This window comes from Eurosta solidaginis, chromosome 5 (assembly GCF_040869045.1).
Source record: "Eurosta solidaginis isolate ZX-2024a chromosome 5, ASM4086904v1, whole genome shotgun sequence".
Lineage (NCBI taxonomy): Eukaryota > Metazoa > Arthropoda > Insecta > Diptera > Tephritidae > Eurosta > Eurosta solidaginis.
In genome coordinates this window covers 236,398,519-236,417,449 of record NC_090323.1, presented here as the reverse complement: position 1 = coordinate 236,417,449, position 18,931 = coordinate 236,398,519, and the positions used below count along the sequence as shown (strand labels likewise).

The 18,931-nt window shown below is 39.3% G+C and overlaps 1 protein-coding gene across 10 annotated transcripts in view; it reads right to left on the bottom strand.

Annotated features, from left to right (window-relative positions):
• fry (Protein furry) overlaps positions 1 to 18,931 on the bottom strand; it is a 470,099-nt gene that overhangs the window by 4,864 nt on the left and 446,304 nt on the right. For 4 of the 10 annotated variants that reach the window (XM_067788943.1, XM_067788944.1, XM_067788947.1 and 1 more), the window contains 12 exons: positions 18,406 to 18,529; positions 17,519 to 18,025; positions 13,655 to 14,200; positions 11,199 to 11,335; positions 10,925 to 11,140; positions 8,563 to 9,069; positions 7,877 to 8,491; positions 7,360 to 7,389; positions 5,032 to 5,082; positions 3,829 to 4,794; positions 840 to 1,085; positions 396 to 762 (listed from right to left, as the gene is read on the bottom strand). In XM_067788943.1, coding sequence (XP_067645044.1) covers positions 396 to 762; positions 840 to 1,085; positions 3,829 to 4,794; positions 5,032 to 5,082; positions 7,360 to 7,389; positions 7,877 to 8,491; positions 8,563 to 9,069; positions 10,925 to 11,140; positions 11,199 to 11,335; positions 13,655 to 14,200; positions 17,519 to 18,025; positions 18,406 to 18,529 — 4,312 coding nt within the window. The remainder of the gene's footprint in view (positions 1 to 395; positions 763 to 839; positions 1,086 to 3,828; positions 4,795 to 5,031; positions 5,083 to 7,359; positions 7,390 to 7,876; positions 8,492 to 8,562; positions 9,070 to 10,924; positions 11,141 to 11,198; positions 11,336 to 13,654; positions 14,201 to 17,518; positions 18,026 to 18,405; positions 18,530 to 18,931) is intronic. The other 6 variants (XM_067788945.1, XM_067788950.1, XM_067788952.1 and 3 more) reach the window with 2 other exon arrangements.

The following is an 18,931-nucleotide window of genomic DNA, read 5'->3' as shown; positions in this document are numbered from 1 at the left end:
AACGGTTATATGAGCAACTTAACCAAATATTGTACAAAAGTAATGACTTGTACAAAAAAATATAATATATCGATAACATTTTGTGAACGAATTCGCTTCAATGGACTACAACTTACGACTACCATGAGCAGGCGAATCCCGTTTCACTAACAGACAAGGTTCTGGCGACCCCTCCTCATGGAACTTGGGTGTGGGGAGGGAGGCATGGCCTGAATGTTTAGTGTGGCCATATAAATCGTTCCCGAGATGGTCGGGCTAGCACCTTAATGGTGTTGTGTTACCGGAGCGTACCGGATCTGTATCCGGTAAAGGACCATCACATCGATAACACTCTCCAAAGCCTTCGGGGAGTAACTTTATAGCTACAACAACAACAACAACATGAGCATACTTACCAGTTCGATCTTTCATTATACTATAGGCATAAGCATTCAAAATAATAGACATTTCATCAAATTTCAAACGACTATCCAAATTATTATAGCTAAAGATGGTCAAGTTGGGATTTGATGCTGTCATTTGTGAGATGCGCTTATATTGACGCACGTGCGTTATGGCTGCAGACCATTTCTGTAATTCGATTAGTTCCTGCAATGCTGCTTCGAATTCCTCACTAGTCATGGGTATGCCTGGTGAGGGGGTGGGTGTGTGTTCGCCTTCGGTGGATGTAGATGCTGCTTCGAAGCATTCGAGCTCTGATTCGCTGACACTGCGTACTAAAGCATCGCGTACTAGAGCATACAAATCGGATATGTCATTCATCTGTAAATGGATGAAAGGACAATCAAAGAATTAAAGGCGTCGCATGTGATTTTTAAAACGTAAATAATGCTACTTACATTTTCGTTAATTCTGAAATGATTTACGACATTCGATGAGATTTTATGATTTGATTCGATGAGCAATAAAAGTTGAAACATTAATTTATATAAAGCGCGTCCCAAGTCTAAAACCACCTCAGAGGAGGCTGGATCGAAAGTCATATAACCGATATTCGTGCTCGTTGCCAACTCCATGCTAGACGCAGCCATATCTGCTTCATTGAAGAGTGATAACTTACACGACGATTTCACCGCATCCAGGCACTAAAAAAGCAACAAGTAATATAATTGGGTAAGTGCGGATGTACTGAATTAATAGCCGGTTTTTTTACGTGCATATACATATACACTTGAACTTTATATGGACCACTCCACTTCCGATTTTGGTATGCATTATACGCAATGACCGTAAAAGGTTATGTGTCCACTATTTCACTATAAACTACTACTATGTGTAATTGCCGATGAGAGTTTTTGTTTAGTCGCAAACACAGATGTATATGCAGGTAAAAAATACATGGGCAATGTTTCATCTTATATCATTTAACTATTTTTAATCGTTATAGCTCTTAAGTATGTATATTGACCAGTGATATTGAGTATATTTGGGGTTTCTAAGTCAAAGTTAAGAATTTTTTGAAAAGAGGATAGTGCAACTCGCCTCCCACGAAGACAACGTCAGTTTATATTTCATGTTCAGATTGTTTAGCTTTAAGACCATGTCAATTCTATCCCGTCCCGTTAGTGCGACAACTTTTCGAATGTTTTGAGATCGATACGGAACTTTTTTGAAGCACTTCGATTATTCGGAATCGCCTCCGGGACTATTTAGAGATCGTTAAGGAAGCATGTTGGGACTATCTCCGGATCTTTTTCGGGCTATTTTTGAAAATTTCGTGATTGTATTCGGACTATTTTAACTCTGTTTAAGCGACTTAAACTATGAACATTTTTCGTTCGTTTGTTTCAGTAGCCATTGAGTGTGCTTGTAATTCTCAACTGGTTAGTGAAATATTCTAAAGACATAGTTTGAGTTTTTTAATTAAAATCGAGGTTCTTCGGATGGTGTGCTAATACATCAGAGCCCAGTGCTCGCCTCCATATCACACTTTGAAGGGGTTCTTCAAATAGAAGATGAGGTGGCTCATTAGAGCGAAACCTCAGAGTGCCCAACGCTCGCCCCAAATTAAATAAATAGAGGTTCTTCGGATGGTGTGCTAATACATCAGAGCCCAGTGCTCGCCTCCATATCACACTTTGAAGGGGTTCTTCAAATAGAAGATGAGGTGGCTCATTAGAGCGAAACCTCAGAGTGCCCAACGCTCGCCCCAAATTAAATAAATAGAGGTTTTTCTTGTAGAAAATGGGGTGCCAATACCTCAGAGCCGTCCCGTGCTCGCCTCCATATCACATTTTAAAGGGTTCTTTAAATAGAGGAGGAGGTGGCTCAGTAGAGCGAAGCCTCAGAGCCCCCAGTGCTCGCCCCCAAATTAAATAAATAAAAGGTGTACTGATGCTATGCATACTCCCATGACTTAAACACACCAATAACACTAAAACTACCCAACTTAATAAACTGAATCCCTTAAAATAAACACAAATAAATAAATAAAGGTGTACTGATGCTATGCATCCTCCCATGTCTTAAATACACCAATAACACTAAAACTACCCAACTCAATAAATGGAATACATTAAATCAAAAACCCCATAAACTCAATACAGTCCATTAATAATAATAATTTATAAATTTAAAAAAAAGGAATGCTTGGTGGGAGTTGAACCCGCAACCCCGGGCGTTTGGTTGGGTACGTCAGCCACTGTGCCACGACTCATACGCTTACAAGCACATAAAATTACTCATTTATAACTCTTATTAAACTGCTCGCCCTCAATTGCCCAAAGCTTAGACAAACTCTATTTCTGGATCATTTCGGGCTTAGTTCCTGATCAATGGGAACTATTTGAGGATAGGGTCCGGGTATTTCCTGGATAATTTCGAGGATTACAGGATTTTTTCGGGATCAAATGGGAAGTATTTAAGATTTATTCGGGATTCGGCACTATTTGTGAGCATCATTTCGGAATACTCGAGACAATGGGATAATTTGGAACCATTTCGGAGTGTTTTAGGGTTATCGAGGGACTATTTCGGACCTAATTCCGGGCCATATGGAACTATTGCGGACCATTCATTCATTAATTAATTGACGCCAATTTTTATCTCGCTTGGTAACAAGTCAAGCTAGCTATCCCTTACCCCGATAACTGACGCGAATTGGGGGGTCCAAGGGCAATCAAGTCTTCTTTCTCCTGCCATCTTACCGCCAAGCCTCTCCTAACTCTGCTTCCAAATACGGGTGTCTATAGAAATACTTTGTTGGCTGGAGCATGTTCGTTCATTAGCATGACGTGACGTGGCCAGCGACGTCTTAATGCTTTTATCCGTTGCACCATCTTCAGTTCCTTCGATACTTGCCTTCGGCACCACGGATAGACCCACACATTTTTCAGAGAACTAGTTGACTTCGCAATCATCTATCTATCTATCTTCAAATTTAACTTGATATGTGGGTCAGTTTTGTGACGAAAAATATAAATTTTGTGAAATTTTCAAGATTTACAAGCCGTAAATCAAAAGCCGTTGCTATATATAGACTTAGCTAAATCGGTTGAGGACCAAGTCCACTTTTTAAAATAAAACCTGCATACAGTTTTAACCATAATCAACTTGACAAGGCATGTAACTTCATAACCATTATGAATGTGTTAGTGCAAAGCACGGAAATTAGGGAAGGGGTGCGAAGACCTGGAAGTTACCACGTATCAAGTTCACACGACAGTTTGGGACCTGGTTAGTTTCAAGGTCTTTTTTTACAATTTTCCTAAGTTTTAACATTGGATAAGGAAAAGGGAGGCATGATCCGATTTTAGATTGGCCAAGCATAAATAACTGGTATATATGTCTATCTGCTAAAAACTATTTCTTCTCTACATTACAACTTACCTCCAGCACTTGATCTTTACGGTCGAAGAACGTTTCCAAATGCTCTTGCACCTCCAATACATTAAAGCGCAGTGTTTCGAAGAGACGTGGCGTTGTCGTCTGTGTATCACTACACCAAACGCGTGGCGGATCAGCACGCGAGCTGAGCAAATCGGTAAAAAGTGAGATGCGATTGCCGAGCTGCGAACCAATTCCCGTGAAATATTTCTTTGCCTCCTTCGAAATACTAATCGTTTTGAAGGTAAGCTCTTTAATAAGACGATATAATTGCATCAACAACTCGGATGTATGCGCTGACGGTTGATTAATCAACATCGATTGTAATTGCTTGCGCCAATTCTCCTCAGCCTCATCACGTATGGGAGCGCTAAAACGTATAATACCTGGTAAATGAGGCGAAGCATTACAGGGCGTAATATCGCCCAAATCACCAGCACTTGAACCGCTTGTATCGCTGCGTGAAACCGAATTCCGACGACGACGTTCACGTAAACTTAATGAGGTAGGCGGTCCAGCATTGTAGGCCGATTTCATGAATGATTGACGATGATCTTCATCGATAGGTGACTCTGATTCGCCATCTTCATCTGAGGAGTCGTCGGCAGTTTGGCGACGACGCTTACTCAAAATTGGCGTCTTCTCGCTAAAACTGTCCTCTAATGCAGACGAATGCCCACCCTTAATTGAACTACCACCACCGATGCCACTACCGCACGTCAAACGCTCCTCGTCGCCCTCGAAGAGTTGATGACGTCGTACGCCCCAATTGAAATTGTCCGTCGACTCGCCAGCAATACTATCCTCGTATTCGAGAAAATCAAAGTCTTTGAAAACGGTGAAGTCGGGTTGGCCATCATCACGTCGCGAACCACTACTGAGATCACCTTGTGGACCAGAAGTTTCCTCGGTAGAGGATGCAGCAGACGAATGGCGCTCCATCAAGTCGGAGGATTGACTGAAGATTACCTACACGGGAAGACAATAGAATAGAGTAAGAGATTGTTTGTGCCAAATTTCGTTAAGTTGCACAACAGACAAAACTCGGTAAATGCAAATACAAATACGGTGGTGTATTTTCATGTGTGCGTTTTTTTTTTAAACATCCGTTGCATAGTTAAACAAAAGAGATCTTAAATAACGCTATGAAAACGAGTAAAAGACAAACAGTTGAAAACAATGTATGAATGTAAAAAGAAAGCTTACGCTGTGTCGTGCTGCTATGGATCCAGTTAAGATCGATGGACTCAGCGATTGCTTCCAACAGTCGAAGCGCAGAAATTGTAAGTAAGTGAAGATTAAAGTAACAAAAACGGTAATATTGAAATCATATTTTAATTCAGTTTTAAATAAAGCAAAGCGATTTGCGAGCGGGTGCATATTAAAAAACAACGCAATGAAGCCTACAAACTGGAGCATAACTTATACCAATATATGAATGTATTTATGCAGCCAAACTTCTCCTATTGCAAATTTCCACGAGACCAGAAAGTTGCTCATTATAAAGAACTGATGATATTTCATTTTAAATAAACCGATGGCATCAGCTAAGGCTGATTAATTTGGCTGATATGCTCATCATGAATACCGATGGTAGTGAAGGTACAAGTTTTATAAAATTGATGAAAAATATGTATTTTTGTGTTAGTTGTTCCAACACATGAGCAACACAACCAGAGGCTCTCCAAGCCGTTCCAAACTGCGAACGGAGTGCATCGAAGGCGATTGATTCGATGAGCTGTATGAGGCTCACCCAGACAGGAACGTGCAATGATTAAACGCCCAAAGGTTTTGTTGGCTAAATGACGTTTTGGGAATGGACGGAAATGCTCCGGTCCAGATTGTATTCCTTTAAACACCCGTTTTTTGTGGAGAACTTGACAGAGTGTCAAGAGACAGGTGAAAGGAGATTGGTCACCTTTGGTGCTCTCAATTCACGTCAATTATTCCCGAAACATGGATAGCTAATGTGGCTTAATACGCAACAACCAAAATCTTGAAGACGGAGCACCAATTAATGAATTGCACTAAAAGGATGTATATACGCTCCCGGGTATATTTGCTGCACCATACTGTCAAGACGCTCACCCAACAATACTGGGCACTCCAATACTTGCTTTGAATCTCCCCGGCCACACTGCCAAACAATACAGCTAAACTGTAACGGCTTAACTGGGGACATGACCGAGAAAGTCGATTTCATGACAAAGCATAACATCCGCATTGCTGTGGCGGCTTAAGAGATGACCATCTAATCTGCAACGGCTCTTTATTCCCGCTAGAATAATTCCGTAAAGCCTAACGGAGATTGACAGGAGACCGTGAACCTATAAGACAGCAGTAAACTGGGCGACCCTCACAACGCTACAGATGCGCACATAAACATAAACACAATGCCAACTACCATCAAGTAGTTGGGTGGTCCCGTTAGTAAAGCCTGGTAGACAGTAGCTAAGATACTTGAATCCGTCCTGTTGCCTTATTTTACCACAAAGTTACATAGCACTACCACCGTACAAAATGCCATTACCACTCAAATAAATTACCAACTGAATCAAAATCATCACTTTAGAAGAGTACTTGTAGCGCTAGACTTAAAAAGCCAAGCCTTTGACAAAGTCAATCGTAGTCTTGAAATGTAGAATGCAAACTATTTCAATGTCGGCTGGCATCACCTCAGGTTAGGAACGAAACATCCAAATCAAGAAGAAATAAAAAAACATCCCAGGGTGGTATTCTATACATACTTTATTTCATTTCCCTCCCTCACTAGAAGGAGTCGCCATTGTTCCATATGCCGATGACTGCACGATAATGGCAAACGAGGTTTTGCCATTCCATAGATAAGCTATGCTTGTCTTTTTAGTTTCTTCATGTTGTGTAACTTGGCATTATCTCTGGGCGGCCTTATTTACGACATGGAGGATGCAAATGTCGATAGTATTGGAAATCCACGTCTATAGCATTACGCTACCGACTGTCAGGTAGACAAAAATACAGGACGTGACGGTCGATAGTGACCTACAATTCCATGAGCATTAGGGTGGGTCGATTTGTATGGACGAAAGTTAACCGATATCGCGTCGTCGATTTTTCGATAGGATTTGGGCTCAGGAAAAAAAGTTCCACTACGCATACCCAAAAAAATAATTTTCGAGCCTGCGAAATTTTATTTTTTTGACTTTGATTTTTCAGGTTTTTTCATGACCTACTAAAAAAATTGTCATTTGTATACCCTGTCCGACCCAAAATGTCCGCTAAAAACGTTGTCGATGACAGTTTTTAAAAAAAAAAAATATCCGACCAAAAAAAAATTTTTTTTTTTTCAAAAAACTGTTATCGACAACGTTTTTAGCGAACGTTTTTAGTATACTAGTATAATAAAAGCAAAAGCAAACAAAATATAGAACAAACAAAGAGCGAAAAAAGCTTTTACAAGCTTAATACACAACAAAAAAGCTACACAAACTAATTGCAACAAATTTGTGTTAGAATAGGCTACCATATTCGAAGAAGTTTGGTTCATACTCCTACCTTTGAGCAAATAGAGTTAATGAAATCATCCTGAAACAATTTTGATATGGAGCAATTATGGTTTGTATGTAGGTATGTATATATATCACGATAGGAATTTAACATGGAAATAAAATAAGAAATGGTAAGCGGATTTACAAGTTAATAATAATTTATGAACAATCAAATAGGATATATGTCAGTATGTATGAATATTGAAATGATTTTCGAAGAAAGGGAATTAAAAAAAAATTAACAAAATTAGCTAGATTATAAAAATATAAGAAATATTACCATGCAAGTTCAAATAAGTAAAGGAGTAAACAAGTTTAAAACATCTCCAGCTGGTGACTAAATGAAAGCTATCATAATAACATAAAAAATTAAACTGTTCAAAGAAATAGCTGACTATAATGCTAAACAGCAATAGCGCAGCAAGTCGGTGCATAGTAAGCAACCGAGCACTTTTACTTAGCTTCGAATTAGTTGAAAGTTGCATTAGATTAAGCGGCGTTAAACTTAGGCTAAATATACTTACCGATGGCGATTTTGGCAATCCCACACGCTGACCACACGTGGTCAATAGATTTACCAGACATTCGCGCACTCTTCCTTGCGACATCCACGGACGCTTCCAACCGCTTAGTGAAGCTGAGTCGGCTGGTGATAAACTAGCGCTACGACGCGGTGAATTTGGTGTACCCACTGCGCTATTATTATGTTGCAAGTGTCCACCACCACCGGAGGCGCCATAATTGCCCTGCCCACTGGCAGTTATACCCCCAGCATTATTACGCGTTTGTGCACTAATAGGTCCAGCATTATTCAGAACTGTAGCACTACTTGCCGTTGTTACAGTAGTATTTGTTGAGGCATTCGATGAGTTAGTGCCTCCACCTATTATGGTGGGATTATCATCAGTCTTAAGTAGGATCCGTCGTCCAATTAGTGGTGTTTGTGATACATCGAAAGTAAACTCCATCGTGCGTCCAGCAAGTTCCTTTTTACAGAACATATCCGAGTCCGGATATGCGCCATAGAAAGAGAACGATAAACCGACGCTACAACCTTCACTTGGCGGCACCACTTGTAGTGATGAACTGCGCGTCACAATCAATTTGAGTATCTTTAGCGCATCCTTCCAATTCATGGTCTGCAAAAAAGTTGGCATGCACAAATTATGTGAATTGCTATATAATACTAGAAAGTTGTATTCGAACTTACATCCAAATATTTGCCAATAGCGCGCAGCAAATCGCTATTAATCTGTTGCGCTTGCGGCGCGGAGAGATCAACATAATGCAGCATACAATGTATTACATTTAACACCGGCACCTGTATTTGTTGTGGTCCCTTCTCTAGCACCTCAATCAGAAAGGCTAGCATATGTAAGCCCATATGCGCGTATGTATCATGTAGATATTTCACCACACATTTTGTCCATTGAAATGATTCTTTGCAAAACGTCTTGCGGCTATAGAGTGTCATCACAGTACCGAGATTCTCCAATTTGGCTCCAAGTTCTGAGGATACATGTGCAATATTTTCAGCACTACGTATACAAATCTCATTGGCATCCTCGTAGTGCAACAACATGTATGGCAGTAAGGATATGACATTCATGGGGAAAGCACAGCTTTGTGTTGGATCGCATACTGGTAAGTTGAGTAGCGGCGCGAATTGGGAGAGCAATGTGATGGTGGGTTCGTACGTTGAGGTGTGAGTGCAGCCCTAAAAGAAAGAAGAACCAAACTTGGAGTTATTGGATTCCAACTTGTTGTGTAGCCCAACTCAGCCGACACATTGATTACAGATATTGTCATCAGAACCATTTAAAGCGATTATCTAAAATATCTGGTTTCGACAGACGGACATTACAGAATATAGAATAAACTAGTGCTAATATGTAGCGCCGGTAGCTAATGATTGTGGTTCAATAACGGTGTTAATAGCCCAACCAGTCACATATTTTTCAGCTCCAAACACCTGAAGCTTGCTGTAACGATCAAAGCCGCTGTTCAGACAAATTTGCTACAACGCGCTACCTATACCCAGCGACTATATTGGCGATGCTTAGTTCAAAACAGTGTCAAGTTTTAGGCTTGCTTTTGTTTGTGAAAATAAGATATTGTAACTTTTGAGGGTTTGAGAGTGTTAACAAAGTGTTGTTTTACCTCCACCCAGAAGTGTTAGCCGTTTAATTTAAGGAATGGTTCACAATTTAACTTACAATTGTACAATCAACTGAATATGCGAATATTTTGACTACTTCAGGTAAGGGAGAGAGCTTCGATTTGTAGAGGGGATAAGACTCTGAAGCTCTTCTAAGTTTTGCGTGTCAACCCCTCAGGTAGTTCGCCGACAACTTTTTCAACTTCGACAAGCGAAATTCCGCGGGTTTGGGCCTATCGACTTCTGAGTGGCATATATCTCGACTGATAGCTCTATAATGCCTTATATCCAAATATTTTTTATCAATGTTCTATATCGGAATTCGGCTGAAGAAAGCCCTATCTAGGGCGTTGATTCTATCACACGTGAAAATGTATTGAATTTAGGCTCAAATAGAGCGCTTTTTGTAACAAACTATGAGATAGGAAGTTTTGAATGAAATTCTGCAGTAGAAAGTTCTTCAACTAAAATTATGAAATAGGGCGGTTCCGGTGATTTTCATGATCCCTGCAGTATCAGTTTTGGTTTGGTCTCAATTGTGGTTTCAGGCCAGCTTTGGTTTAGGTTTGGGTTCCGCCTTCGTTTTCACTCCCGGCTTGTGTCGATTTTCGATTCGGGTTTCGGTCCAGCTTAAGTTCCAGATTCGGTGACGGTTTCGGTCCAGTTTAAGCTCCGGACTCAGTGGCGATTTCGGACCTGGTATAGGCCTCGATTTCGATCCGGTTCGGTCCATTTTCGATCCTTATCCCTGTTACGCTTTACGTTTTAGTTCAATTACATTTTCGGTACCGAGTTAGTTTCTGGTTTCGGTTGCGGATTTGGTTCAGTATCAGTTCCGGATACGGATTCTTCTTCCTTTTCTTTCCTCTCCTTTCCTATTCCCTTTATTTACTGAATTTTCCTTCTTTCCATTTCATTAACTCCTTTCTTTTTTTTAACTTTGTTCCTTTTTAATAAAATTACTACGAGCAATGATGTTTACAAATAAAAAGGCTGAGCTGTGCCGAGCGATCTCGAATTAACCCCAAGTGAACCGGCATCGGGATAATGTTCTTTTTTTATAAGGGGCGAGGTTCGTCATTGTGTAACTATTCCAACATGGGTGCTAATTAATAGAGAAAATTCATTATAATATGGGACTTAGGGTGAAAAGCATTAATCTCGACCTATTTGCATGCTCGACTCAACCTCAAATCTCTTAGATGAGATATATCCTTTACTATTAAAATGTCGATGTTGTCAATATTGGCGATATCTTGTGAGGTTTTTCACATAAAAACACGATTTTTTCCAAAACTTTAGTTACGCGGTTAATGCAGAAATGCGAATATGAACGATATATATCCCAAATCACAAATTTATAATGTATTTCCCTAGTATCACCTTTCCTAAAAAAGTTTGAGATTTAATTTACCTTCAATAAAAGCGCATGCACTCCCGGATAACCAGCCCATTTAAGTTGTTGTTGGAGTTTCTCAACTTTATCACGAGCATCAGGACGATCCAGCGGTAAACGATGTAGAACTCTTGTCAATAAGCGCACAGCCAAAAGAAACTCATATTCATAGTCACTCTCCAATAATGAGACGGAAAGCCAAAAAAGTTGTGCCAATATGGTCATTTTATCATCCTGTGGAAAAGCAGATGTTTTAATTCAACAGTAACAATAAAATATTTAGGTACATTACCTGTGTAGCGCTATCGCCCAACATCTTTAAACTTTGAGCACTACGTGAACGTGAAAGTGCAGATCCACCAAACTTTGCAGCATTCCGTTCTATTTCCGACATACCCGACATGCAGGAGGCACGATTACGTAATTCAACTGCAAATAAATAGATTTTATTGTAATAATGATTATGCGAACTGAAGAGGGCGGTATTATTCCAATTGGGCATGAAAATGCTACCTAAACACAGATTAGAGCTTCGCTAGATTTTAAATCCATTAAGCATGCACTGGCCAGTTTTTGTGAGAGTTCTTCGTCATTCTCAATTTCCATACTCATCGTCATCATCATTAAGTGACACTTAACTACCTAGACGAATTTGGGCCGAAGTTTTTTTTACCCATTTGCGTAACGCGACCTAACCGCCCATGCCTTGAAGACTTTATTCGCTGCTGTTCATGTCCTCTTGTTGCGATGAGGAGACCCCCGAAGGTTTTGGATACAGGAACGTAGCACTCGTTAGCAAGAATGATTACCCGTTGGATTCATAGACTGACATTGTTTTCGCAGAGCCGTGAATGACAATACACGGCGGCTAAGTCTCATCCACAACACATACCCGATACTACTATTCGCCTGCATTACCATGCTTAAAAGCTACGACAGAAACCATTTGGAAAGGTCATATTGAATTAATATCTCATGAGCAGGGCTAGGCCGATGTAGATAGACATGGCATTGAGTGATGTTGTATAAAAGCAACCACCTTCAGTAGATTCAGTAGTCTATCAACTGAAGCCAAGAGCGTTATCTATATAGATCTGAAGCCTTCATCTATTTCCTCGGAAACCGATGCCAACTCTGAACACCAAAACGTTCCTAGCACGATCATTGGCGCTTAACGTTTAAAAATATTTTGACGTTCCAACAAATCGGTTTGCCACTTGTCGTAATTAGAGATTTAAAGAGATTTTAGCTCGCTCTCCTTTTGGTAGCTCCAACTAAGTGGAGCCTTCGCCACTCTTTGCTTTCCTAAGCGAGGCCCGATCAGAATACCCTCTAGAGCATTTTCGTGCATTATTTTATTACAAAGTCACACTAGAGGCTACGTGGACTCGTAATAGCAACCATCGGCTGGCACCGATGTTTGTTTTTCTTGTTTGGTAGCGATTAAGACGCTTCTCCAATGCTTTGTAGAGTTGAAAGTAATCGGCCGGATATGCTCCTTTGTAGGCATCATCTAGGTAACTTTTCGCATATGGAATCTTGTATTTGTTGTAGCAGTGCTTCGCCCATCCAATAGGTGCGCCCGATCACAAATTGTCATCAATATCCTCTAACGGGAGTCCAAGGAAACTTGCTGTTTCAACAGGGGTGGACCATAATGAGAGGGGTGTTAAGGGCGTTGGTTCCACAATACAGTTAAAGAGATAGTTGGTGTCATGTGGGGACACATTACACATTTGGAATCTTACTCATTTCCGCTAACGCAAACAATCATGCGCCTTCATAAGTTGGTGGTGGCGCAGTGTTCTATATTCCCCAGAGATGGCCCCGGCCTGCCTCTATCTAATACGACACTAGTTGTGAAATTATTTTTCTTTCTCTTGATACTTTCACTGCTATCCACACCCGCCAGCAAGAGAACCATCGACTTTACCGGTTCTTAACCGTGGTTGGTGTTCTTTAACTGCAAACATGTTTCTCGTTGCCTTAGGTAAATAAAAAAATAAATGTAAGGCGCGATAACCTCCGAAGAGATCTAAGGCCGAGCTTCTCTTCCAATTTGCGTCGTGCTCCTCTTGATTTTTCCCTACAAATTGGCCGGACGGGACCTACATGTTTTATGCCGACTCCGAACGGCATCTGCAAGGCAGATGAGTTTTCACTGAGAGCTTTTCATGGCAGAAATACAATCGGAGCGCTTGCCAGACACTGCCGAGGGGCGACCCCGCTTAGAAAAATTTTCTTCTAATTGAAAAATCTTATTTCTAAAATTTTGATGTTGCTTTGCCCGGGAGTTGAACCCAGGGCATACGGTGTGATATGCGGAGCACGCTACCATCACACCACGGTGGCCGCCGTTGCCTTAGGTAGCGTTACGAATATGAGCTGTCCTTTGCCGGGTTGATTGCGGGCTAGTATCAGCCCGCTCATTGAGAGCAATTTTTTTGATACTTCGAAGGTTAGGGTCTGGATTTAGTCGCCTCTTACTATACTTACGATAAGCATAACTTTATTGGTTTCTATGGCTGCTAGAAAAGTTCCTGTTTTTAGCAGTCATCCCATGAATGGCGCCTGTTTTAGGTGTCGACTTTAAAGGCCTTCGGTGTAAGCAGGTTGCACTTTTCCACAGTCCAAATTTTGCTTTTACAGTAAGTGCTTAAAGGTTTGGTCGAACTGGAGGAGCTTTAACACTACATACTAAGGCAAAATAGTTCCGCCTGAAAATACAATAGCTCTAAGAAGGCTTACCTTGTTTATCGCATGGTGAATTGGTGCTCTTTCGTGCACAATACGTCACTGAATAGCTGGTGCTGCGTGCATGGCTGGGCATCGAGAAATTCGGAGATTGTGGTGCAATACCGCCGGAAGGTGATTTTTTTCCAGGTAAGATTGAGTTCGGTCCACCATCTTTATTGTTCAAATTAGGTGTACTTTTAAAAATATCTTTCATCACATCCAGCGGACGAAAGTCCGAATCTAAACTATCTACAGCCGCCTCCAATGTTAACAGTAATTCAGTTACATAGCCTTGCATATCTTCACCCTGTTCGGCAACAGTTTCGACCAAACGAGATAATATATCCGATAGCATACGCGAATTTATGGGCACATTTAGAGCGCGAAATATTTGCAAACAACGACCAGCATAATGACGTGACGAGCAAGATAAGCCCAATTGTAGTGCAGTTTGTGCCCAGCGCTCCGCAATGCGCGCCTGTGGATAACTATCGGCAAATACTTTAACCATATGCTTAAGGAAGCAACTAAGCTGTTCGGCTGACTTCACCATCCACACTGCAAAATTTGAGCAAAAGTAAGAAGTGTAAGCATTTGCAAAGTGAAAATTATGTGAGAAACGTACATGGGCATATTGCACTACATGTAAGGATGACGAAAAAAGAAAATTTTAGCGATATGAAGACGAATCGCATTTGCAATATTCTACAAAATTTGATTTTTTTAAGGGCCCTGGCATATTTTGACTGGATCATATCTATTTCCATCGATTATTCGTGCCTTAACATTAAAAATTTTTGTAATTTTATAAAAAAGAAAAAAGTGAAAAAAATTCTCTTAGCATGTGGTTATGACTAGATCGTTACGGTGTCAATAATTATCGACTGCTTTGTTTTCCATAAGGTTGGTTTGACCAGCTGTTTTATATGGATATGGATGGGGCAAGTATGTCAGGGCCTTAACCAAAAAAAATATTCCTGATCAGTAATCTATTTTATTTCGACTGACAGCATAATTTTATCTTGGAATTTAAAAGCTTTCGGAAAATCGACATCGTAAGTTTTTACAGTAATGTGACATCGACTGCCGGCAAAAATATCAGTAGGAGATAATGTAATCTCACTTGAATTACCAATAAAATATTGTTTCCATTTTTTAGTAATACAAATCAACTAAAAGTAAAAACTCATAAATCAGAGTTTACTAAAAATGATTACTATATAAAAAAAAATTTTTGTAAGAAGTAATGCGGTTTCTTTGCATTATCAGTGAAGAATATTGCATACGCATATTGAAAAAATACAGTAGAGTAATTATATTACGAATGTGTAAAACTTAACTGAAAGTGAAACTTTATTTAATTTAATTCAAATTATTTCGAAAGTTTTACAATTTATTGAAGAAAGGTGAAAAATAAAATTGGTACTTAGGCATAAGTTTCATTACATAAACATTTTACTACTAACAGTAAATATTTGACTAGCAATTACATCAATTTCTTTACATTATCAGCAAACTGTTTCGATTGTCGGAAAAAATTTCAGTGGGACATAATGCGATTTCATTCGAATTATTATTTTAACTTGAATCTTATTTGCATTACTTGAAAAATTTTACTTATGGGTGTAGACTAAAAAACCTTCTATAAGCAATATTGCACTCTTATTCCATTAGCAGTGGAAAATGTTGCATACGCTATATTAACCGATAAATTGCTATATGAAGTACACAATTTTCATGATTCAAGCAAAGTTTTACTAGATTTAAAAGTTAAGATAGTGCAATTTGATTTGCATTACTAGTTAAGTTGTATCTCTTATCTAAAAAAAACTAATCCAATTTAATTTAAATTACCTGTATAATTTTACTGTAAAAGTATTAATGACAGCATAATTTGATATGCGTCAGCAATATTTACTGACCTTTTTTAAATCTATATATATAAAAATCAAATTCTGTGTGTATGTTCGCTATAGAAACGTATTGCCCACACTTCAATCATCACCAAATTTTGGTTATAGGTTCCTTCGATCAACGGGAAGGTTTTATGCTAAAAATAATTTCGATATATAAAAGGGGCGTGGCACCTCCCATACAAATGGAATCTTTGGTACGGCATAACTTTGAAGGTATACATGCCAGAACATTGAAATTCAGTGAGGAGTTATATGAGGCCAATCCCTAACACCAACAAGAAAATGTGGAATTGGGAAAAAGGGGGCGTGGCACCTCCCATACAAATGGAATATATCATACTGCATATCTCTGGATGTAGTAATGGTAAGATAATGAAAATTGGTAGGGAGCTATATGACGTTAAGTCCTAACACCTCCAGTAAAATTTGGAATTGGGAAAAAAGGGGCGTGGCACCTTCCCTACAAATGGGATTTTTCAGAACTATGGCTGCCGTACAAACTTAGGTTATTTTAACACCTAAAGTTTGACTGCATTGTTGAGTTTGGCTGTTATTCCTTTTGGACGTTTAGTAATCTGTCGCCGTTAAAAAAATTTGTTAGCTTCAGTCTATCTACATATTCTATAAAAATAAAATTCTGTGTGTGTTCCCTATGGAAACGTATTTCCCACACTTCAATCATTATCAAATTTTGGATATGGGTTCCTTCGATCAAGACGAAGGTTTTTCATATTTCAGAATTAAGAATTTTAAATACAATTTTTTTTGTGGCTATGGGTACGAGCAATCAATCTTAGCTCCCAAAATTGATCATGTAATCAATGATCGCGTTCAAAACTAAATTCCTGGTGAAGTGACGAAATATAAATAGATCGACACAATTACAGATGAAGATCAAATTGTGAATTATCCAATTGAATTTTTAAACTCTTTAGAACCACCTGGAATGCCTGCGCATATATTAACTTTGAAAATTGGCTCACCAATCATGCTTCTTAGGAATTTAGACCCAACAAAATTGTCCAATGGAACCAGACTTTGCGTTAAGAAATTAATGCCGAATGTAATCGGCCACCGTGGTGTGATCGTAGCCTGCTCCGCCTATCACACCGTATGCCCTGGGTTCAACTCCCGGGCAAAGCAACATCAAAATTTTAGAAATAAGATTTTTCAATTAGAAGAAAATTTTTCTAAGCGGGGTCGCCCCTCGGCAGTGTCTGGCAAGCGCTCCGATTGTATTTCTGCCATGAAAAGCTCTCAGTGAAAACTCATCTGCCTTGCAGATGCCGTTCGGAGTCGGCATAAAACATGTAGGTCCCGTCCGGCCAATTTGTAGGGAAAAATCAAGAGGAGCACGACGCAAATTGGAAGAGAAGCTCGGCCTTAGATCTCTTCGGAGGTTATCGCGCCTTACATTTATTTTTTTTTTTTTTTATTTATTGACAAGTTTGACTGTAGCTGTGTTTTACTGCATTTTTTTTTTTTGTTTTTTTGCATTACAACAGAAATTGACTGAAAATGCCGATTACAAACTTTAAATGTTAAATGGACTTTAAACTGACTTAAGATTGGTTTTACCAGCTTTTTTTTAATTGTTAAATTTGACAAAGTATTACAGCTTACCAAATTTATCACAAATGAAACCACATTGCCAATTAAACATTATTTTTACTAGAAGTTATTCGGAATACAATATAATTTTACTGGTAAATAAAAATATTTCCCAGTAAGTCATTAAGAAAGCACTAAACATTTGCACGCAAAGCAAAATTTAATGCATTATCTACAAGCATTATACGTGAAGCATAAACCACCAACTGAAATCTATGTCTATTACCCAAACAATTTTATAAGTAATGCAAATTAACTTTCATTATCAGCAAAATTGTATTGCAAATGGAAGAGCATCAACTTTGCGTTGCATTATGCCCATGTATGATGCGAAAATTTACAAACATACCTTTAGCAGTGATATCCTCATAGTTCCACAACGGCTGGCAGGCATCTTGCGCCAGAAACTTAAGTAAACTTTTGATTACATGCGAAATTAGCATGGTCGGACCTGGTTGTGGTGGTGTATTCTCATCGGTTATTATCAATGGAACTTCTGAGTTTTCTGACGTATTCGGATTTATTTGTAAGTTTCCAACATTTAAGATAACTTGATGATGTTGACCTGATTGTTGATTTTGTTGTTGTTGCTGCTGTTGCTGTTGTTGGTTTTGTTGTGCTGGCGTCTGTAGTTGGGTATTAAGTGGCGGTGGCTGTTGCAAGTTTGTATGTTGCACCTGTTGCTGCTGCGTTTGTTGTGTTGTTGTATAATATGTTGCATGCACAGCTGTTATTGTTCCAGCCATTGCTGCAGCGCTCACATTGTGGCTGATGGCATGAATAACACTTGAATTCGAGACAGGCAAAGTGCTTGGACTTACGTTGTATAAATAACTATCGAATTCTTGATGAGATTCTAATTGAAAGTGTAAAAAGAGTGAAAGTTTCACTTTAATAATATTTTTTTACATCAGCAAGATTTTAAGTGTGTTAAAATTAAAGAAAGTTATGCTGGCATGTTCTGCCGTTTACTTTTGAGTGTAATTCCTCCTATCTAGATTTGCGGGTTACAGCTAGCGAATTCGAGTAAAAGCGAAATGCATAAGACGTTGGATAAAATCAAGAGAAATGGTTGCACTAACTTACACTTTCATCTCGGTTCTATTTTGTAAATAAAATAGCAGATACCCGAACTCAAAGTTTACAACGCCACGTGGTATGGTGTAGAGTTGTGGCCTTAAGTTGGTCCTCAACTTGTACAATCAATAATAATAAAAATAGTATAACTATAAATACCTGTAAACACATTGTCTATTACGGGCAATGATGGCACCGATAAGCCCAAGTCAAGCTTTGTTGTTTCGCTATTCAATAAAATCCGAGCGACAGTCAGATGATCATTATGTTCAGCTAAAACGATCTAGAAAGACAACAAAGTAGAAACGTTGGTAATTTGGGACATCAATGCGAATTGAAGCATATTTTTTGTCAGAAAATTGATCCCAATTATTTTGTTCCACATAGTCCCTCTCTTCCTGTTCTCATTCCTCTACTGCATGCTCTAGCTCACCATATCCCTTTCCTCCTGCGTTTCCTCCTCACTTTTCCAATTCAACTTCGATTCCCTCTCAGACCCTATTCGACCTTTCTTGTTTACTTACTTAATTGGCGCTTAACCGTTTAAACGATTATGTCCGCCCAACAAGGCGCGCCAGTCGCTTCTTCGCTCTACTAACTGACGCCTCTTAACGGAGCGTCATCTTTCATTCGCATAACATGGCCTGAAAGCAACTGAGGTAATTTCAGTTTTGTGTTATCGTGA